Source organism: Cibotium barometz, chromosome 14 (genome assembly GCF_041138505.1).
Source record: "Cibotium barometz isolate CiBa-2024 chromosome 14, ASM4113850v1, whole genome shotgun sequence".
Taxonomy (NCBI): domain Eukaryota; kingdom Viridiplantae; phylum Streptophyta; class Polypodiopsida; order Cyatheales; family Cibotiaceae; genus Cibotium; species Cibotium barometz.
The window spans coordinates 18788847-18812812 of record NC_141059.1 but is presented as its reverse complement, the minus strand read 5'-3'; the positions used below and the strand labels follow the sequence as shown (position 1 = coordinate 18812812).

Here is a 23966-nt window from a genome sequence, read left to right as displayed (position 1 = left end):
TATCAAAGCTAGGATGGACTCTTGATTAATCTAGTTTGCACAACACCATGATCAATCCCATATTAGGACTTCTAACATCTAATATGGTATCAAAGCTAGGATGGGCTCTTGATTATGGTGAAAATCTATCTATAGTAGCTTTTATGAAAGTTCATTTGATTAAGCATATTATATAATTTTGCATCTTTTGTTATGAAAAAATTAAGCACACTCATTACCATTAGTATTACATTTAGAGAGAGATTATGCTATTGGTGATTGGAGAGATCATGAAGCTGCCTATACAGATGAAAATGGAGATTTCAACAGTATGAAGACCTTTAGAATCTACATTATCAACAAGAAAGATGCCAAATAGACAATGGTGTCTCAAGATAAGGTTGGTTTTGTAGTTTTGCGTCATAGTTTTTAGTTTGAGCATGAGAGAATGCTCAATGTAAAGAAGGTTTACTGATTTATAGGATGAGAGGATCCCATGGTTCTTTGCACTTGGGCAAAGAGCATAAGTAGTTGTAAGCTTGTCCAAGCAAGGGACAAGCAGAATGGAGCCCATGAATGAGCACATTGGAAGGGATGTGCTGGTATAGCTTGCTAAAATAAGGGAAGCAAGTAATGTGGAAGGATTTCACGGTATTTTGCACCTTTGGTTTCAAGAGAAAGAAGCACTCTTAAAGGTTCAGCATGGAAAGAGGAGAGCATGCAAGGTTATGGAGTTCATTAAGGAGCTCATTACAGCCATATTAATGGTTGTGTAAATCTCAAGGAGTTACAAGGCAACAAGGAGTTTTGCAAAAGGTGAAAGAAGCAATCTAGCAGGCAGCCCAGTGAAGTCACCTCAAGTGTCTTAACATTGTGGGGAAAATTTGATCTTGCAAAAGAGCAATAGGACATGGAGATAGACTGGCATCGAAGAGTTCAATTGCTATGGGGAGGAGTTCCTTAATCACAGGATAGAGATTGATCTACTAGCAACTTTAAAAAAAATCGAGAAAGAACATATCTCGCTCTGCAACAGTCAAAGACAAACTTCAACGCAAAGTTGTTTGGTTTGGCAGTTAGGAAAAATGTTACAATTATTAAGGAGGAGTAAGAGCTATTACTTCTTTAAGAAAGAGTTGTATAGCATGAAGAGAGGTTGTAGAGTTGGCTACAACAAAGCTGCCATGGAAGCTCAGGCACCCTATTGAGACGGCTTCACCTAGCCGCCTATGGTGGCTAACTGACGCCAAGACAAGGCGACAAGGGTTGGTGTGGCGGACTGAACTACCATGACACAAAACTGAAACTGATGCACGATAGTTGGCGACCATGTAGACGAACAGAGCAGACAACGGACCACTAAGGCGACTTGCCCTTAGAGGTGCTGCAGTCCGAGGAGATTAGGGAACGAGACTGGTCCATGGTCTCCCGCTGCCCAAAAACGTGAAGATAATGTTTTTTTAAATTGTGTGGTTCATAGTGTGCAGGATATCTTCATTAAAGCCGGTGTAATATGACTTTAATAAGCCCCACTCTCATGTAAAGGTCCCCTACCATGCATTGTTCACACACGGGTCCCTGCTTAGCTTCACCCAAAATGGTTTGTATAATTTCTCACTTAATGAAATGAGGATAACCATACCCAAGCTCACCGAGAATCTCAAAACGAGTAGATGTACACGTGTGTGTATGTCATGATGGATTTCGAGATGGATGTGGCTTATCACATGGGTACCCTGCCCGAAATCATAGATCTTAAAATGGATTTTTTGGTGTGATACGTTAGTGTACACAAGATGAGGTGTACATGTGAATTTAGTCTGTCATCCTAGACATACTTGTCCAAAAACAAGGATGGCTCCACCCAAGCTTATGCTCAAATAGACTCAGTACACACACACATGACATGGTTACACATGCACAGGCGATCTAGTGTTGGCTAGTCGCATATGAGAACACTCCAATTTGCATCGAAGGAGAGTGTTGAGATTGGCAATGCCAAATTGTTATGGGTGAGAGATGAGTTGGTCAAAAATAGTTGGAGAGATTGTGAACACCCAATTTTACATTGAGGATGTTGAAATGTGTAATGCAAAATTGCAATGAGTTTTGATGTTTGCCATGGGAACACACCTTATGGGTGAGATGAGATATTATTTGGGATGTGATTTATGAGAGTCATACAATAAGATGTGGAATAGAGATCGCCACATGGTATGATGTGTAAAGGAGATTGGGTCAATGGCTATCTATATTAGAAGCCTTTCTTTGTATGGTGAAAATATATGCAATAGAGTATTGTTGTGTATGCTACTCTCTCTCTCTCTAGTCATAGAGTTCTTATATGGTATAACCCACCATAGTTTATGCTTAATCTATGTTGCACAACACCATGATCAATCCTATATTAGGATTTCTAACACCATGCCTCATTTCATAGGTCATATGCTTAGCCACCTACCTTCTAGAATCTAGAATAGGTAAATCTACTCCTTTGATTATTGCCATCTTACTTTTACCTTAGGCTAGAGGGAGGCTAGACCAAAAGCACTCACGTCACGTGCCCAACAAATGTCACTAAGACTCACATAGCATCCCAACTAATGGATGGTTTTTGATCATTTCCTAACAATGTTCCATAGAGAAGCATATATTTGGCTAAAAGGACTTCGACCCTCTAAAATGCAACGAGAAACATCAAGTCCTAGCAAAACCAGAGAGGGAGCCATTAATTTCTAAAATAGGGCCCACTTTCTTTTATCTGGTGTCTCATTAGATTATGTGGGCAAGCTGGAAACAAGATCAGTGTTTTTCCCTTGTAAAGTTGTGTATACAATGATTAGCTGGGCTCCTTATACATAGGGCACCTCAACACACCTTATTTGTAACCCTTCTAAATTCCTTCCGAGTAAAAGAGAGATGAACCCATCACAATGTATTTGTGATGGGCACCTCAACACCCCTTATTTATAACCCTCCTGAATTCTTCTGAGTAAAAAGAGATGAACCTGTCAAAATGTATTTGTAATAAGATGAAAGTTGAGCTCAACCTTAAGTAAAGATAACCTTTCCATGCCAAAGAGCCTTCGCTAGTTACATTTGGTTTTTCTGTTAATGTATGAAGGCATTGCTGCACGGGGATTACTGTGTGTTTGACAGCTTGTGTAGTCATGCCATCGACGGAAGATGACAAAAATGCCTTTCGATTGTTAGTGCCTGCCTGCCCACTATCATGCTTCCCCCAGTTCTTGCCTCTCAAGAATCCTTTGAGAATATCCCAAATCATCACCTGATCGCCGCTTGTGTACACTTGCTCGCTGGAGTAGCCGGACAAGAGATTGCACAACTTCCGACATGGGAGGACGAAATTCGGGTTCAGGCTGCACATGCACTCAACGACAATCCCAGACAATGAACATCAAGATGTGTTGCCTTTGAAAGGCAGTTATAAATGAACTTATGAGAGTAGTTGACATGAGAGAATGCTTGCAAAATATGTATTAACTTGAACAAGTGCATGTGTATGTGTGTATGAGTTTGATGTATGTGTGTGTGTATGTGTGTGCGTGTGCGTGTGCGCGCAGCACACGAACGCACACACATGCACATAAATGTACATGCATGCATGTGTGTATGTGTGTGTGCCCCATGTACCTGCACACAGAGGGCAATCACATCTGCAAACCGAGATAACGATTTTGCAGGATATATGCCCTTCAAAGCAGGGTCCACCATCTTAGAGAGGGCGTCGATATCATTAAGTTGGGGAGCTGCCCAACGCACAAGTGACTGCTCTGCCCGGGACCTTGAACTGCAAGAAAAGCAACAAAAGCAAACCACTAAAATTATCTCACATAGAAAGAAACCTATCATCATATGCAGGTACAACTGCTTTTTTTTCTCCTAAAAATACCTGTCTAGAGGTTTCCGGCCTGTTAAGAGCTCCAACATCATTACACCAAAACTGTAAACATCACTCTTTGCCGAATACATTCCAGACATAGCGAACTCCGGGGCACTATAACCGAATGAGCCCATATGCTGGGACGAAAACTGCAAGGCTCAAGTAATATGTCATTCAAAGGAACCAACTTTCAGTATGTCAAGCGAAAACTTCTCTCTCATCAGGGATGTGAGGGATCCCATGGCAGGTACTTCTTTCTCATAAGGGATGTGAGGGATCCCATGGCAGGTACCCAGATGCACACAATGTGTATGTATGTATGTAAATGTATTGACATGTTGTTCTATAATGATTCCCTATAGTACACAAAAGACATTCTCCAAACCCCGCACCTGACACTGTGAGCCAAAAGATGTAAGTGGTAGAAGACCACAGTCTGACAAATGAGGATTGAAGTCTTCATCAAGCAGAATGTTTGATGATTTGAAGTTGCGGTGTACAACCATCGGCTGACATATTTCATGGAGGTACCTGATCAAATTTTAAACATGGGAGGCTTGCATAGCGTTTAAAAAGCCTTAATTATTAAGGAACACTAGGGCTGATGGTAAAACATCCACATCTTACTCCAATGCCCGTGCTGCACCTAACGCAATCTTGATCCGAAGATTCCACGACAGCCTCCTGCTTTTCTCCTCTCCAAAATGTAAAGCTTCATGAAGAGTCCCATTGCTGACATACTCATACACTAGAATGCGGTGCCCATGATCGATGCAGTGTCCAACAAGCTCTGTTATGTTTGCATGCCGCAGCCGAGAAATTCCAGCAAGAACCTCAAAGAAATCTTTCTCATGCACCATCGAGATGGATGAGTCCAGCTTTTTAACAGCCAGAATCTGCAACCAACCATAGGCAAATGAGACCAAATCATGCTTCTCATTGCAAGATAAAGGAGGAACTAAGGGTCTTTAGAGACACAATCTAGCTGCTCCGAAGGACTATAAATGACACTCTGACCTTTCCATTAGCAAGCTTTGCCTTGTAAACCCTTCCCGAAGAGCCTTCACCGACAAGGTTTTCTTGATTGAAGCTATTTGTGGCAGTCTGTAGCTCCCCAATTGTATAAGCCGTGGCAGCTATTGAGCTTTTCATGTTCTTATTTTGAAAGTCTCCATCTACAATCTTCTCTTTTGGCATCAAGCATCTCATAGTGGCCACATCAGGTACAGGCTCCAGTTTTGTAGTCGCATCTTGTTTCCCTTTCACATCCACTGCAATTTGAAAATGGCTTTCACATTACGGTGGACATTCTTCAAGTCTTGGATAATAGCAGCACATCATTTATGGGTATGTATGCGTATACATATTATAAAGTATGCATACCTTGAGCGGACCGTTCATGCTTGTTTTCTACAGCATGCTCTTTGGTTTTCCATTTGAAGAATAAAAGCACCAAAATGGCTAAGATGACAGTCAATGCAGATGCAACAACAATGCCTGCAATATGCCCTCCTGTTAAGTACCGTTTAGATCCATTTGCATCCAGGGCTGTTAACCCTTGAGATGAAGTGCTTGGCATGGAGACATGAGCAGGTGATGGTGGAGGCGAAAACACAATAGGAAGGGTCCCCGCTGATAGATTGAAATGGTTTCCCAAATACCTGCATATTATAAACAAATTCCATGCAAGAGTTGAATAAGCCATAGCTCTTGCAGCAGGGTCTGCCTTCCCATGTTTAAAAGGCTTACCCAAAAGAAGGTATTGAAGCCAATGCTGCAGGGATCACGCCTGTGAAATTATTGTTTGAAACATCTCTGAAAGTGCCAAGTCCAAGCTTTAAAAGGGACTCCCATACAGCCCGTGTGCAGTTCAAGGTCACCAGAAAACCTTAAAAAAGATGCACATTGCAGATATATATTTGAAATTTTCAAGGAACTCACACGAGTTATCAAGGGACCTTACAAGTCCTTGAGTGGCAAGCCAGCAAGCACGTCTATGGTACCACCCAGATGATTGTTCTGTAAGTGTCTGTATGTGTTGTTCGAGAATGAGATCCGATTTTTTGAAATGTACACATTCAACAGCAAGAATATACTTAATAAAAAAGGGGATGATGAGTGCTTACAGGGTATTGAGACTTCTTAGATCACTAAATGATGATGGAAGGGTGCCCGTCAGGTTGTTATTGGACAAGTCCCTGAACAGAAAGATGAAGGGTAAAAAGATTTAGGGAACACTATTATCTCAGATCACATCAACGCATGTGACATCACACATGTTCAGAAAGCAACAGCGTATGCCTTACATGTGGGTTAGAGTGTTTAAGTTATGGAAGATGTCGGGAATGCTTTCATATAGATGATTGTTGCTAACGTTTCTGCATATCAGTGTAAGCCATATAAGCATCTCTAGTTCAAAAAACATTGGGTGACACTAAATATAGAGCTCTCTCTCTCTTACCCCTCTCCCTCTCTTTTTCTTCCTATATATATATATATCTATCTAGTGGGGTGTGTGTGTGTGTGTGTGTGTGTGTGTGTGAGAGAGAGAGAGAGAGAGAGAGAGAGAGACTTACAAAAATGCTAACCTACTCATGTAGGTTACAGAATATGGGAGACCACCAATGAGCTGATTGTTGGAAAGAAGCCTATAACAACAACAGAAAACATAAAAGATTATTTGTTGGATCATGGATGTTAACAAATACTGCTTGTTGTTTGGCTCATGTGCAAGTCTTTTATTCACTCACAATTGCTGGACATTTGGTGGTAGCTGAAAGGGTATTTCACCTGCTAACTGGTTATTGCTGAGATCCCTGTAATTCAAGATACTCAAATTTTGAGCCAACCCATCTTCTGTACACACACATGCACACACATTCTTGCATACATCCATGCTCCTACTTCTACATGGACATACCATACCCTCCTCCCCTTTCATACCTGACAAGCCTCCTGCAAAGCCATTTTGTGTCCATGCGCACAATTAAAGAGCAAAACCATGCATGGGAATGCATCCCCACACACATGCTCACACATACACAACCCTGTGAACATGTGCACAAACCCACTTGAACAGGCAGGAGTTCACACCCATGACCCACACACACGCCTGTACCCATGCATTTGCACACCTGTACACTCCCTTGGACACTTGCACACACACTCTGTGCACACTCCCACACTAAAATATCCATGCACTGGAACAGCTCTTTGTGCACACATGCTTGGTCCGTGCATTCACACATCCGGTCCCATGCATAAGGACCTGTGCGTCCTGCATGCACACTTACACATCCCTGCATGAGTTTCACACATACACACGTGCACACCTGCATGTAGCCTGTGGTCACTTGCACACGCCAACACCTCACATACTTAAACACCAGCATTCCTATGCACTCACATGCCAATGCACACATATACCGTTTACCTGATCTGTGTGCACTCATGCATGCAACTCGATGAACATGGACATTTGCTGTTGCATCGCACAGGCACACTTAATGTACCCATGCATATGCACTCACGCATGAGTCTGTCACACTAGCGCATGTGGCACACACAGACACACACGTTCCAAAACCTAGATGAGTATAGACAGACACTCATGCATGTGTGCACAACTGCTTACCCCACACACAGGCCGTGCACATCAACATTTGTGGAAGATACTCTTCACATGCACTTGAATACCCGGCACGTGTCTAGACACTAAGCACACGTGCAAGAAGAAGAAAATGGCAAGGATATAAGAGCTTACAATATAATCAAAGCTGTAAGCTTGTCCAGGGCATAACCCAGCCCTCCCATCAAATTCAAGCCAGAGAGGTTCCTGTAGCAAGACATAATTCAAATCTGGGTAAGAAAAATAAAACAATCCTGAATCTTCCTTAACCACTCTAACCAAAAGCAGTTTAGCTGAAAAACACATGATTAGAGTAATCAAATCTGAACTAAAATTTGCATTGGCGCGGATAAATACAGTTCAGTGATGTTGGCCCCAACACAGATGACCCCTTTCCAATTGTCAGAGCAAGGGTCGCCCCCAGCTGCGGTCCATCCAGGTAGAGAAGGGGAGCCCAAAGCAGAAAATAACACGTTCAACGCAAAGACTGGCCAAAAAAGAAAGGGAAAAACAAAAATTAGAAAATTGAATGAGTATGTAGTCTCTTATCACTTCACAATTTGTAAAATTACAGATCTCAGAAGAGAAATGCAGGTAAAATCCTATGATTCTACTTAATAGAAATATCCTTTCTGGAAAAACAAAAACCCATTTTAAAAACCATGAAATTAAGTAGACCCACAAAAGAAAAACACAAAATTAAGGGCCGGGAAATATAGAGACCCACAAAACGAAAATCGCGAAAATTAAGAGACCCACAGTACCAAAACTGGAAATTTAGAGAGGCACGACAGAAATTCCAGAAATCAAGAGGAATTAAGCTACCCACAAAAGAAAAACCATGAAATAAAGAGACCCACAAAAAAAGGACCATGAAACACAGAGACCTGCAAAAGAAAAATAAAATGAAATTAAGAGGAAATTACTAGACCCACAAAAGAAAATCAAGAAAGTAAGAGAAATTTGGGTATCTTTACCTTCTTCGTTGTTGGTAATGGAGCTGGCCAGTGCAATAAACAAGGGGCAAATCACCATTAAAGCTGAGAATCTCCCCATGTTTTAGAAAACCATCAAGAGCCCGCCACTACTCCTTGTAAATGTTGTGATGTGCTCAAAAAACCTGAACAAAGATTTGAGAGAGAGAGAAGGATTTAAAGGGAATGCTCAATCAGAGAAATAAATTAAAATGCAAGCTGTATGCAACAATAGTCTAAGGTACCAGATGAAATAAAACCAAATATAACCGTTTCAATTCTTCATTCAAGTGCCAAGGTAGGTCACAGTTCACACAGAAGAATTAAATGAGATGGCCGTAGAAAGACATCTTATGATGGTATTATGGTAGGGATAATAACAACAAGTTATGGATGTGGGCTTTTCTGTGCAAATGGATACAATGCTAGAGATTGATTACACATAATTAAATCGATAAGCATGTTACTCAAGACATGAAAAATAATTAAGTGGAAGTGGGCTCTCTGCAAAGGTTGAAGCAAAATGCATGCAAGGCTGCACAGTTGGAGGATCTATCTCAATTTATTTATTGACTCCTTTATTTGAGAAACTGTAGCAAATGCTTTCACCAACGGCAGAAAAAAGAAGAAGTCTGGAAGGCAGTCTATGAATGTACAGTTGAAGCTTTACTCTGTGTAAAGGGCGAGTTTTGAACATTTTAAAAAAAAAGCCCAACATAAAGAAAAGAAAGGAGTTATTAAAGTGGGCTTGAGCTCTGCTTTTTCAAATCGTGAGGGCAATTTCATGTGCTGAGAAATCAGATTTGAGGACCCCAATTTCTTTGACAGAACACTTGATTAGAAACTAAGGATCTCAAACAGCCAAGATGAGGACCTTCAGCTTCTGATTCTTCCCATGTTTGGAAGGAATCTTGACAGCAAGATAAAGATAACTAATGAGCTACACAGCTATGCCGGCAATAATTATAAGGATACTGTAATTAAGAGAAATCATAAGTATGGTAGGAAGCAAGCACGGTAACCTTTGCTACTTTCTCATAGCTAGAGCTTTGTTGATAAAGAAATCTAGCTACATTCATAAAATGGAGGCCAAGTGAAGGGGATTAAGCTAAGATAGTACTGATAATGTGTGTGCAGGGGGATTAAGTGGAGAGCGTAATCAGAATGTTTGCAGTCAATAGAGATGGCTGGTGCAAGTCATACTCAAAGTGACTGATGCTTGGTTGGAGAAAGCTTTTCTTCTTTGACTATCCTGCACTTGCAATGGGCAACAAACAGCTGTAGAGAAAGAGAAAGCAGAACGGCCCTCATTTTCAAGGAAAACACTCCTTCACCCAAAACGAGGGGAGAAAAAAAAAACCCAATTTGGAAAGGTTTTCAAGAGCAAGGGTTCATCATAAGAGACCCATATTTCGATGGGTTGAAGCTTCTGTTGGCTATGGTGGGGTTTTTAATTTATGCATTGCATGGCAGAGCAGGGAAGGAGATGCAGAGCAAGCTTACAGGAGAGGAGATCTCGTTTTGGAGAATATATTTGATTTTATTTATTGGGCAAGGATTAAGGTCGATGGAGGACAAACCTCTGACAGAGAGACTGAGATGAGGGCAGCCAGGAAGCAAGCAACGTGGCTCACTGCACTCACAAGTACTAAAAAAGGAAGAAAAAAACACGCCCTCCATAGGCTCCATTAGTCAGAGAAAGAGAGAGCCCAAGTTTCAAAACACGCAAAGGGGACAACATGGAGGGTCTTGATGACAGGGAAAAAATAAATAAACTCCCATGACTCCCACCCATGCCATCATCACCATCACCATCACCATCACCTCATCAACTGCACAGGTTACAGGACTCCTCTTCTCGAGATCAGTGTGCTCCCCATTACTCAACCCATTGTCTGTAGTGTAGACTCTTCCTATTACATATTTCAATAATTTCATCACATCTACTGCTAGTATATCTGCTATGTGTAGCATGTAAATAACTACCTAACTTCCTTTTTTTGGTCTATCACCATTACATATTTCAATAATTTCATCACATATACTAATAGTAGATACACACTGTGTGGCATGCCACTAACTACCTGACTTCCTTTTAGACTATCACCATTACATATTTCAATAATTTCATCACATATACTTCTAGTAGATACACTATGTGTAGCATGTAAATCACTATACCTATTAGCCATTACCACTTTAGTAATTTCATCACAATACCAGTACCATCCCAAATTCCAATGTTAGAGAAAGTGTGGCCTCAGCTTATCCTTTGGCTACTGAAAATCCGAAATGGCCACTTGAGGGCCTCTTGTAAGGAATTGAGAGGTGCAATAATAGTGTACCATTTTTTCGTAAAAGTATGGCTATTTGGATTCATAAGGTGTATGCTTCCTTAAAGTAACTTTCCCGAACGCATAACACGTGTTGCCTAGTCAACCTTTTGTCCTTCCTCAAGAACATTGTCCTGCCTCAAGGAACATTGTCCTACCTCAAGGACATTGTGACTCATGAGCCTTGGCCCAATCGATGGATATTTGATCAAGTATCATGGGATCCAATGGTGGAGATTGCTTTGTAATTTTGGATTTTCAAAAGCAAGACTTGGTAAGTTTTTTAAAATTCACATTCATACTATGATTTGTCTTTCTCATGTGGCTGCCTGTTTGCCAATCTCTATAGCATAGTCTCTTGTAGGTTGTTTTGCAACGTCTTTGTTACATGCGGTTGAAGGGTGTTTTTTGTTGTTTTTTTTCTTGCTCTTTGCCGCTTGTATGTAGCCATCTCATTGATGTCATCTTTTGAATGTCATTTTGTACGTCTTGCATGCCGTTGAATGGTATTTTTATACGTCTTGCATGCGGTTGAATGGTATTTTTCTAAGCTAGTTGAGGAGAACTTTGCCAAAGTGGAGGCATTGAAGCATGCTGCTGCATGAGAGAGAGAGAGAGAGAGAGAGAGAGAGAGAGAGAGAGAGAGAGAGAAAGAAAGATATATTAACGTCTCCTAAAGGCCGAAATGGCCCCCATGAGACCAAAACAAGGTACAACTGATGGGGGGGGGGGAGAGAGAGAGAGAGAGAGAGAGAGAGAGAGAGAGAGGGAGAGGAGGGGGGGTAGATGGGGGAAAATTACAGAGACGATGGCCATGCTCACCCATGTGCGAGATACTATAATTGATGGCGTTGCTATAAGGAATGTGAGCACTATGTCTAGTTGGAAGGGAGCAAGTAACATGTCCAGTGCACTCCACTCACAACAAGTACAAAAGAAAAAAGAAACACACTCTCATCAGGTATAGAAATGAGTTGTTCATGTAGAGTTGAAATGCATGCATTTCAGTCCACCAGTGGCCTTAAAATTAGTGCATCCGAGGAATCTTTTAATGCATCCGGCCACTAGTTGCAAGGCCACTGGTGTTTGTTTAAACAACCACAAAGATAGAGCTCTAGGTTTTAGACATTCAAAGGATGGGAGAACATGGAGGACCTTCATGATAAGAAATAGAGTCATGTGCATGCCATCATCACCATTACAATTACATCATCAACTGCATAGGGCGTCTCTTCTCAAGACTAGTATGTTCCTCACTTGGGGAGTCACTTCGCAAAATACCCGTATAACACATGTGAGCAAGCATGTATTTAAAATACCCATTTTTTAAATTCAATTACACAATTATTTACCCCCCTTTTTGTAATTATGCATGTCTGGCTTTTGAATTTAAACCCTCCCTCTATTAGTTTACATAAATTATTTACATTGAATAAGTATTAATACTCTCTTGCGCTGGCATGCAACACTATGTAAGTTCCTGAATTAAAAAAAACACATTCGTGCTACACTAAGGTGCTATTTTACATAAGTATAAGTGACCCCCCTAGCCCCCTTAAGGTTCCCCACCATTCCTAGATTTCCTTGGCCTAGTGTGTGTGGTGTGGCTATAAGGCTATTACACACTTAATCATTAGATATATGCTAATAGATATACTAAGTAAACTGTGTAAGTAACTATACCTTTTGGCCATCACCAGTTTAATATTTTCATCACAATATTGTAGGCTAACATATAACACATGTTGCCCATTCAACTTTTTCTTCCTACACTCACCATTTTTAGATTTCATGACAAAGAGTTAAGCTCTTACATATATTTAAGGAAGATTGTAACCGATAAAAGTATCTAATATGCCAACATGTTGAGCAAGCTTTGGAGCATGGAGGCATAGGTGCCACATCTTGAAAGCATTTGAATAGAAATTTCTTTTGGCTACTAAATGTAGGGAATAGTAGTAGACATGCATGAGCTCATTACAACTTGAACCCTTGCTATTAGTTGGCAAAGCTTGCAACCTACCCCAAGGTAGGTCTCTTATTCTAAAATGTAGGTTGCGCCTCCATATTTGTTCTTTTTGTGTGCATCTTTACATGAAAGTCTACATGATAAGCGGCATGCTTTTGCCAGAAAGGTATAGACTCATTCATCCGATAGACATAACCTTATCCCAAGATAGAAGAATCCTATTAGATGAAAGGATGTGTTTTCTCACTCTCGTCTAATAAATGTGCTAGAAGGGTCTAGACTCATTCATCCGATAGACATAACCTTATCCCAATATGGAAGAATCATATTTGATGAAAGGAGGTAATTTCTCACTCTCGTCTTCGCATCTAACACCCATCCTCTATAAAGGCCCCCACCATTTATGCATGCATTTGGCACACATCCGATAGACATGACCTTCTCCCAAGATGGAAAAATTCTATTGAATGAAAAGATGTGTTTTTTTTACTCTCGTCTTCGCATTACCCAGCACCCATCCTCACTACTAAATGTTGACCCCTGTCATTTATGCATGCCTTTGGCACACATCCGACATACATAACCTTCTCCAAGATGGGAAAATCTTATTGGATGAAAGGGTTCTCACTCTTATCTTTGCATTGTCCAATGCCCATCCTCACAAGGCCCACCTACCATGTATGCATACTTTTTGCAAAAAGACATCCAACTTAAACATCAATATCACCATGCACTTCCATGCACAAAATGTGCAATAAGAGACTTGATGGAATTTTAAATTATAATTTCATTCTATCTAAACTCCCACACTAGTTAAGAGGTCCACCATTCATTTGTGCTTAGCCTAAGTAATGTAATAAACTTAAACCATATCCATCGAACTCTTATGAGGCAACTATCAAACATTTGCATGTAACAAATCTTAGGGTTTGTTACATTTGCATGTAACAAATGTTAGGGCTAGCAACCAGACCCTCCCTATGGAGTGGTGGTTTCGAGCAAGGATGTGAACATGTTAAAACCACCCTTAGGGTATGTTCACAAAATGGGGAAGGATGCTTAATAAAAACAAAATGACCTTTTGGGCAGCCTATAAACCCCAACCCTTAGGGTTGGTTCACAAAATAGGGAGGGGTGCTCAATAAAAACACTTTTGGGAGGTCTATAAAATTTTGCACCTTTATTGCCCTAATTCCCCGCTCCAAATGCATGGTAGTTGAGCCTATTTTAAGAAGAGAATAATGTTTGCCATAGTAGGCTACAAGTCTCATCAAGTAGGATACAACCTTTACCACATCATGTTTACCATAGTAGGCTACAAGTTTCATCAAGTAAGATACAATCTTTACCACATAGAAGGTTATAAGGCTTGAGTTTTTTTTTAAGGTTGGGAGGGGGGTAATATATAAATATTTAATAGCACAATGGTAATTAAAAACCTCTTATCTGTTGAATTTTGAGCTAATAAATTTAACCCTTTTTTGAACAAAGCTATATGTTTATATTTTCTCATATTTAAAAAAAACTTATATACATGAAATTTTATGTAACTCCATAAAACAAAATCTTCCATTAGTAAAATTTTATCACATCTTACCCCTATAAATATTTATCAAGGGGGTAGTGATTGATGAAAGGGAGAAGTTATTCAAAAAATGGTTAAAGTGGAGATGAGTATTTTTGCCTTTTCTTACTCATTTACAAGTGTGAAAGGGTCCCTAAATTCGTTCACAAATTAACTTTACCCCATGAGCTTTGCAAAGTTCAAGAAGTAGTATTAGTGGAGTCCATAGATAGTTGAACCAAGGGTGGAAAATTACATGTTTAAGAGGACCCTATAGCTAGGATAAAATGACCATGTGGAGCCATTTATGATACACAACTTATACAAAGAAACACATTATTTCTCATAAAAAATGTCAAAAGGGTCATCTCTTTTTTCATCCTTTGTTACACGCACATTGGGATAAGACATGCTCAGCCTTTTGAGGGTACAATCCTTTTAATAGTCATACCTTAGTCTTTTTAATAGATTCACCTTCCTACATTTCTTACCTTTATTTAGGCACAAGGAGGGACACAACTCTTTGTCTATTTACACATCTACTCACACCCATTAAGTAGGAGAAATCTTAGTTCTAACAATGGTATGGATGTGAACTACAACCTTCTTCATTGTAGCACATATTTCTTATGGATCATTTAAACTATATGTAGGTGGGAAGTATACTCAAAATTACATTGTTGCAAATTTGATTAATTAATTTTATTACTAAAAGTACATTGATAACCTAACAAAAATAACCCTTACAAGAGTCATATTTTTCAACTATCAAGAGCTTTGTTGTTTTTACTTTCGGCTCACTTTAGTGTGAAGCTTTTTGATCTATATGTTCAACTAGTATTTAAAATTGCATCGATGCTAGTAATGTGTACTTTATTATATTATATACATTATAGAATGTTTTTTTAATATGGGTTCTAGAAAGTCTAAACACCCACACTTCTTGGTTTTCTTTTTAGCTCACATTTGTTTATTGTTCTTTGGATTATATGCTCAAGTGGTCCTTTAAAAATGGGTAGAGTCAATAGTGAGAATTAGACGGCTTAAAAAAATATGTTACACCATTCTTGTGCTATTTAATGTACTAAATACCTTTTCTTCTTAGCTCATGGTGTGATTTGAGTATGCTCAAGTGGTGATCTTTTAATATTGGTTGTCTTTTATGGCATTTTCTAAACTTGGGTGTTTGTGATGATAGTCTTTTGGAAAGTGTGGATATGTACAATTTTGTGTTTATAATGTTTTCCTAGCCATGTTCTTTAACACCCTCTCCTTGCTATAATTCCATGCAATATAATATTAAGACATCCATGTGGTGATGCCACTAGAGAAACTTGAAATGATTTATAGGGTAAAGAGGCTAGTAGTTTTGCTTCCTTTTTGCTTTCATTGTAGAGTTTCAATGTGCAACTTTTGGGGATCCTTTACTCACATTTTCTTTCTTGCAAGCATGTTATTTATTGTATTAACAATGATCTTATCAATCCTAGAACTCCTATTTGTCAAGAAGCTAATATGTAGGCACCTCCAAGGGAGGTAAAAAATAATTATATAAAGAAAATTGACATGGAGTATAGAGTCATACTAATCTGGTCTATAGCTTGTGCTATACCAAGATGTGCAAAGAGAAACCCGACTAGCAAAAGTAATAAATTACATGAAATTTTTTAGCATTATTTGAGTTTTTAATAATGGGAATTTTTTACTCAAGGTCCATGCATGTTGTACACAAAAATATTGGGTTACATACATGCTAGCTTTAAGGCCTTTAAATATAGGCTTTTTTGAGACATTGTTAACGAGAATACATGGAATTCCCATCATGACAATCATCATCCTTATGATAATAATAGTGATACTAGGCATAACTTTCTTACTATCAACGATAAGAAAAGTTAGCACTTGAACATTGAGTGGCCATTATAACACATCTAGGTATTTCAAGGTTGGCACAAAATCTATGGTTTTGAACATTCCTAGTTAATCGAAAGACTTTGAATACTTCATTAGAAATATATATTTTATGTGAAACTAATAAAAAGAACATCAAAGTATAAAACCAATTTAAAGATTCTTTTTACAACTTAGCAACTCCAAATATAACTCACAATTTACTTGAATAATTGATATGCCTAAAAATCACCCAAAGAAATCTCTTTGAACTCCTTCAAATGTTTGGAAATGGCCAATTATACTATGTGCCCAAGATTTTAACCAATGGGTGGCAAGGATAGGTTAATTATTGAATGATTATTTTCATTGTGTGAAGTGCTCTTATTATTGGCCTAAAGCCTATAGAAGTGACTAGAATTGTGAATAGCACATATTCCTCCTCAAGTTAGTTCCCAAGGGAGAGGGACCCATATTAAGCATTAGCCATACACTTAAATACACTTAAATAGTGGACTAGAGTTGTGAATAGCACATATTCCTCCTCAAGTTAATTCCCAAGGGAGAGGGACCCATGCATTAGCCATACACTTAAATAGTTGACTAGAACTGCTTATAGCACATATTTTACCTAGAGAGAGTTCCCAAGGGAGAGGAACCCACATTAAGAATTAGCCATCAAGCATTATCCATACACTTATGTGTAGTGGACTATAATTTCTATTCACATATTTTACCTAGAGAGAGTTCCCAAGGGAGAGGAACCCACATTAAGAATTAGCCATCAAGCATTATCCATACACTTATGTAGTGGACTATAATTTCTATTCACATATATTCCTACTTGAGAGAGTTTCCCAAGGACCCACATCAAGCATTAGACATAAATTTAAATAGTTGACTTTGGTGGTATGGGACACAAGTCTAGTTAATTACAAGTCTTAGGATAAAGAGACCAATTAATAGTAATTTTTGAGCATAAGGCTCCAGGGTGCTCCATGGGGATTGGGTTAAGTGAAGAAGATAGATAGCTTCTCCAACCATGGATTTTATGACCAATGTGTGCTCATTTTTCATATTAATGGCTAGAACACATTAGGAGATTTTTAAAACCCTATTGTTGTGGGTTTCATAGGTGTCTGTAGTATTAGGAAATAGTGTCAATACCCACAAATTCTATTACGCTATTATGGTGGTTCTTTGACAATGCATGATGTTGCAAATTAGGCAACAACCTCTTTCTTGCTCTTTTTGGTGTCACCATGAAGGGCTCAACTTATCTTGTCACACCATGACAAGGCATCATGATGTCAATTAGGCAACAACCTCTTTCTCTCTCTTTTTGGTTTCACCACACATGAAGAGCTCAACTTATCTTATCACACTATTTTTAGGGGTTCTAAAATTTTTATTCATGAATTTTTCAAGTCGGTTCAAACCACAATTCCATGAATTCAAAAGCCAATCCACTTAAGGAATCCCACTGTTGCCTCTAGTATGAGTGAAAACAACAATTTGACCCATTGTAGCACATCAAAGCATAATTTTTCAAAACCACCCAAGCACACCAAACGAACACCAAACAATTGATACTCATAGAGTGAATATTAGTTGAGATGGCCTTCTCATTAGTGCATATTAGTTTAGAATGCATATCTATAGAGTGCATATTAATTGAGAAGGCAAATCTATAACCAATAGAGAGCATATTAGTTGAGAAGGCAAGATTTCATCATGACAACCTCAAGCAAGGAGTATTGGGAAGAGATGGGACATCAAGAAATCCCATGTTTAGGTGGAGGTCTCAGTGTTGAGTACCCAAAATTAAGGAATATATCAAGATTTGACAAGCCCCAAAAATTCACCAAATTGGCTTGGTAAAAACAACACCATAAACTTCATGAAATGGGCATTCTCACATCCTATTTTCGGAAGAAGCCCAAGTGTTGGAGCCAAGTAGGACCTATAAACTTGGTCTTTATGGATGCATAACTATATAGGGTTCACACAATAACTAGCCAAAAGCACCTATACTATTGTGGTGTGATTATAAGGCCTTAGGTTTCCCACTCTCGATGTTAGGATGGTGACCCATTCCTCCCTCTTCAAGTTATCACCTAGAAGAGTTAGCACTAGGTTAGGGTGCGATGATTACACCATGAAGCTACTTACTCATACTCCTACTTATGCTCTCATCTTCTCCTCTTCCTAAGCTAAGTGTTTTAACCACCCATGTAAATTTTGATCATTGAGCTTACCTTGGACTAGATGGTCCTAGATGTAAGAGTTCCAAGGTTTCTTACATGGCCTTTGATCACCCTTGGATCACCTTAGTGGTCTGAACTAGCGATTACCTTAGAAACGATGACGTAGTGCTCTATTGGATATTAATTCTCCACCCTCATGTTGTATTATCTAGGCACCAACTAGATCATGTTTGTACGGCCCCAATTATGAGGAGTAGCCATAGTTGAGTAGCTCGGGCACCTATCATTCCCTATATTCATACGAGAAGGTGGCCTATGAGACTGGATAGTTTAGAGATGGCTTGGATTAGATTTGGCACATTGCCAAATAGGCTACATGCCACACTGGACCATTATCTCATAATGGTCCACACATGGAGTAGGTAGACTTTATTGTTGGACACCCTATCCTGACATTGTGGGGCCCAAGATGAGCTAGAATGACCATGGGCGGTGGGGTAATTACTATGCAATTTCTTATATATCTTTATGGGTTGAGTCTACACCGTGGATGGTGGCATCGACTATGACCGCAGACCTACAAGGTTATGTCAGGGCTGCCCCACATATACGTCACCTATAGGCTGTGACACCTAGAGTTGTCGTTTGTGCACCGCATCCGTCTCCCCAATGAAATGAGTAATCCACTCCCCTGTCAATTATGGCCTTAAGGTTAGACATAGAATTGGTAGTAGACATCATCATTGAATCATCATAGCATGAGCATGACATAGCATCTTCATTCCATGGCTTCTTTGGGAAGCATCCATTCATTATAGCATAGCTTGGAATCATAACATCCATAGAAGAAGCATACCATAAGCATAGACATCATTATGTTGAAGTAATACCTTCCGTCATCATAATCTTTGGGACATATATCTTTATTGGTCTCTTCATGGCATCATAGTTGTTGGAGTAGCATTCATAGTCTTCATGAATTCTTCATAGTTGACAAGGCATCCATGGTCTTCATCACATTCTCTGCTATGAGCATACATTGACATAATGCATTTTGAGCATCATTGACATTGGTAGGCCTTCATGGCATCATAGTTATTGGAGTAGCATTCATAGTCTTCATCACATTCTCCACCATGAGCATAAATTAACATAATGCATTTTGAGCATCATTGGCATAGCATCCATGATCTCTCATGACATTCTCCACCATGAGCATAAATTGACATAATGCATTTTGAGCATCATTGGCATAGCATAACATTGGTGGTAGGTCATGGGCATGGAGGAGAGCATTGAAATTGCACATACATGGCATTGAGTGCTAACAATGGCATACATCTTTCTTCTGTCTTCAAAAAATTGAACTTGAGCTCACAAAAATAAGCATGAAGATACCTTGGATAATGGTTGAGATTGGTGGCCTGGTTATAAGAGTTCTACAATAGCATATCTCTTCGTGAGATTTTAAGGGCACAAAATGATCCACTTGGCCTCCCCTCCCAAGCCTAGAGGCTGCCTAAATCTGCAGTCCACATGGCGCACTAGAGTCGTGAAAGGAGATAATAGGCAGATTGCACCCTATCTACCTAGTTCTCCATGCAGTAGTAATATTAGCTCAAACCCTTTTATACACACCTTCTTGGGGCCACATAGACCATGAAGATGAGGGGAATTTAACTATAATCACACGCAACTCTAGCATGACGTTTTTCCCCAAATTCGTGAAGGCATACAGTGCTACATTATTGTGGAAGAGTACATGTCCGAATATTCTAATTCCTCTTGACTACTAGAAGGCCACCCTAGGTCTTCAAACAACATCGTAAGAGCATTTGATAGAATATGCCTTGTGCTGCTGGAAGAATAGAGGCAAAGATTGACAGTCTGGTAGTGCTAGGGAGTGAAGAAAGAGAGGATAAGGTTATAAAAAGTGAGCTGAACTTAGTGGTAGTATCCAAATTTGGTGGTGAGGTTTTGTGTTGGGTTAGAATACCAGGTTTTATTTGATTACATGTGGAAAAACATGGTAGAGATGAGTGGAAACATGGAAGGTGCTATGGTGGCTCATACATTGGTGTCTCCATGATACTAGATCTACATTACTTGCTAGAACTTTCTCCCTCATAAAGTGATAATGCATCTCAATGTGCTTCATTCTAGCATGGTATACTGGGTTACCAGCCAATTGGGTTCTAGCATGGTATGCTGGGTTACCAGCCAATTGGGTTCTAGCATGGTATGCTGGGTTACCAGCCAATTGTATGCTACTCATGTTGACAATAAGTGACAACTTCTGTATACAATGGCAAACCCATATCACCAAGTAGCTTCTGAAACCAAGCTACCTCACAAGCTGCCATATCAGCACCCCTGTACTTTTCCTCTGTTTTGGACAAAGTAATTATTGCATGTTTCTTACTACTCCAATAAAGAGTGTAGGTGAGAGGGGAGCTTGAGTTCCTTGCAAAAAACACACACACACATAAGAGAAAGCAAGACACAAGCGAGAGATGGGACCTGGGGGATTCACTCACAATAAAGAGGGATGTCACCTACGTGCATGTGTTATGGCTCATCCTAACCCTCCTTGAAACACATCCAAAAAGAGATTACTTGGTGAACCGTAGCTGTCGTGAGGATCCTTCCAATGGTCGAGCTCATAACCCTTTTACCATAAATATGTTGGTCAGTCAATGGTAGATTCACCTCATGACTTTCACTTCTTGGATCTTCACGTCATGACTTTCATGTCTATAGATTCATATCATGACTTTCACGTCTGCTCATTCTTCATGTCATGATGGCTCACCTCCTTTCACGTCTGGTCTTTCACGCCTCTGTATCGAGGTCAAAATTTACAAATTCAAGGAGTTCCATCTCAAGGCTTAAGGACCTGCACTTTCACGATTTAATTCTCATCATGGACTAAGACATATCACACAATGGTAGCCACTATATATTTGTTAAGCTTATTGCTTACTATTCTTTTGGCTTAATTAATGTAGCAACTGCTCCATGAGTAAATATCCATCCTCATGCACTGGAGAACATTTACACCAAAGCCTCACCATCGACAACTTCGAGGTACATCTTTAGATGGGGGGGTCGTGGTGGGCAAAAGCTTGGTCAATGGTACAGCCCATTGCCTAGAATTTTCCTTTAAATTACAAACCTCTCCAAACGATGCCACCATCTTCACAAATCAGATCTTCAATCCTTAGTGAAGATATCTATATTAGCCTCACAAGTCGACGTAATTCTTTCAATCCTCACCAACTAGTGGCTACTTCAACACAGAGTAGTTCAATAAGAGTCTACATGACTCAATTCTTGTACTTTTTGAAAATCTGCTTCTAAGGGCACTTAATTATGCATAAAAACATAAAAAGCACATGGACAGAAGAAGATAGGATCATGTCCTACTCCAACAACATGGACAGAAGAAGACAGGATCAGGTCCTACTCAACAACATTTGACAGAAGAAGACAGGATCAAGTCCTACTCAACAACATTTGACAAGAATCCTGCCACACAAAGGGACCATCACAAGCCAATTACTTCAAATGATGAATACGCTTCAATGAATCAAATGAGGAACTGAGAATCACCGACTCGTTCTAATGATTAAGTCTACGTTCCTCCGGATCCTTCTCTCTCTTCTCTCCCATTATTAACATCTCTTAGTGTCCCCACTAACAAAAATCACATGTAACTTTGCCGATGATTGCCAAAAACAAAGTGAGCCAAAAAAAAAAGCGGCTCACACAAATATAAAAAAAGCAATCATTCGCAAAAACCCCCCACCCCGTTAGGAATTCCCAATAAACCACTAACCTCTTCATTCATTAACTAGCTTTTCTTATTCCTTCTGGAGGAACACAGACCATTGAACGTTATTCAACATCAAAGCCATCAACAAAGCTTATTCATTCTCCCCCCACACAAAGGTCTTCAACATGATCTGAGGATGCGATTGTCATCAGGAAGGGGGGAATGTTAATCCAATTCTAGGATTAACAAGAGCTACAACCATTATCTTACATCAAGGAGCCACGGTAGATACACAAAAGGGTCATACATTCAAGATATCAAAGCAATAGTGTCCGAAGCTACAACTTGGACGGGCGCCCGTAATGGTGTGACGAATTATCAAAAGCCCAAAAAAAATCGATCTCGTCGCATGGGTAAACATAATGAAAAACTGACAAACCAAAGAAAGTCAAAAAATGAAACAAGTTCTAGTACGTCACTAAGTGAGGATGAAACAAGTTCTTACTCTTCACTACTCAGTGTACCACATAGACCAATCAAGAAACTAGGGTATTTCTGCTTGGGAATTTCTGCTTGGAAAATGGAAACCCCCGTTCACATATGGGTCGCAAATTGTCAGTGACTATGGGCATGGAAGTGTTCCAAACTATGCACTCTGCCACCTTGTGAGGTCCACGACAATAAAAACACTGAAGTGTTTGATTAACTGCTTCCTAAGCAGTTTCTACCCTTTGGACTGTTTCTGTTTGGTGCATTGGAGATGGAGGTTTTGAGTCAATTGTGGATGAAGCGGGACACTTTTTAGTATCATGGTCAAAGGTTTTACAATATATGCAGTATACAAGAACGGGTGCCTTAGAATGGAGGGATTGCCATGGATCATACAAGGACTAAACCTAATGGCTGACATCTTCAAGCCATTGAGATCTATGTCACAAATGCACCTCCCAATACCATTGGCTATGCCTATAACAAGCGTGTCATCGGGTTTTACACCCCCTATCACTTCCATCCCACCGAGCTTTGGTCCCTTACCTAACATCTCCAAAAATCCTATAAGTACCAACACTTTCCTAGATGCCCACACCTTGGACATATTGACTAGTGTAGGAAGGGGGTAGCCCAAGGACTCAGTGAGTCTCTTCCAACAAGAGCACTCACATATGGCCTCAGTGACAAACAAAAATACCGTCGTATAAATTTCCAAAATTATGGGCAAATATGACGGAATAATAGACCCTGTTCAATTCATTCAAATGTTTAAACAGAGATGTGAAGCCTTTGGAAATCCCAACTGTCCCACTAAGGTACATGCGTTGAGGGAAAAGCTAGTCGATGGCTCATCACATTGATGCCTGCGAGATCAAGACCAACTTTAAAACCTTGAAATCGGCCTTTATACATGGCTTTTCCAGACAAGGTGATCGGTGGAGTGCAGCAACAGAACTCTATTCAATTGAGCGTCAACCAAATGAATCCATTAGAGATTTTATCCTTTGGGATAAAACTCTTGGACTCATGTTGTGAGTCATGGGAAAAATTAAACGATGTTTAATTGAAGAGATGTTTCATGATGGGCTTGAAGAATAACAGCTTACATAACTTGATCATCCAATCCAGAAACATTCGATCAATGTTGTAAAGAAGCAATATGTTTAGATGACAACATGCTAGAAGATGATCATTCTATGAGGTGTTCCTCATCTAAACTAAGTGAAGAAATGGCAAAACAAAGATCGATCT

The 23966-nt window shown here is 39.6% G+C and overlaps 1 protein-coding gene across 4 annotated transcripts; it reads right to left on the bottom strand.

Annotated features, from left to right (window-relative positions):
* Positions 1 to 2711: 2711 nt before the first annotated feature.
* On the bottom strand, positions 2712 to 10209 carry LOC147631742 (protein STRUBBELIG-RECEPTOR FAMILY 8-like). 4 transcript variants are annotated; one of them, XM_086808288.1, is made up of 17 exons: positions 10066 to 10209; positions 8489 to 8631; positions 7869 to 7998; positions 7647 to 7718; positions 6634 to 6699; positions 6460 to 6531; positions 6190 to 6261; positions 6010 to 6081; positions 5847 to 5912; positions 5633 to 5698; positions 5267 to 5544; positions 4901 to 5154; positions 4511 to 4779; positions 4276 to 4414; positions 3893 to 4032; positions 3634 to 3790; positions 2712 to 3359 (listed from the first exon to the last, which is right to left on the bottom strand). In XM_086808288.1, the coding sequence occupies exons 2-17, from the start codon at positions 8565 to 8567 to the stop codon at positions 3210 to 3212; spliced, it is 2082 nt and encodes a 693-aa protein (XP_086664414.1). In that variant the 5' UTR covers positions 8568 to 8631; positions 10066 to 10209; the 3' UTR covers positions 2712 to 3209. The 4 variants fall into 4 exon arrangements, with proteins under 4 accessions (XP_086664414.1, XP_086664413.1, XP_086664412.1 ...); XM_086808287.1 differs by lacking the exon at positions 10066 to 10209 and adding an exon at positions 9360 to 9630; XM_086808286.1 differs by lacking the exon at positions 10066 to 10209 and adding an exon at positions 8731 to 9031.
* Positions 10210 to 23966: the final 13757 nt, after the last annotated feature.

What these genes read in the sequence shown, in the direction of transcription:
- LOC147631742 (XM_086808288.1), bottom strand. Translation starts at nt 8,567, where the DNA reads ATGGGGAGATTCTCAGCTTTAATGGTGATTTGCCCCTTGTTTATTGCA. An exon ending in CATTACCAACAACGAAGAAG is followed by an intron (nt 7,999 to 8,488) that starts GTAAAGATACCC and finishes TTTTTTGGCCAG; the next exon opens with TCTTTGCGTTGAACGTGTTA. An exon ending in CTTACAGCTTTGATTATATT is followed by an intron (nt 6,700 to 7,646) that starts GTAAGCTCTTAT and finishes CTTGAATTACAG; the next exon opens with GGATCTCAGCAATAACCAGT.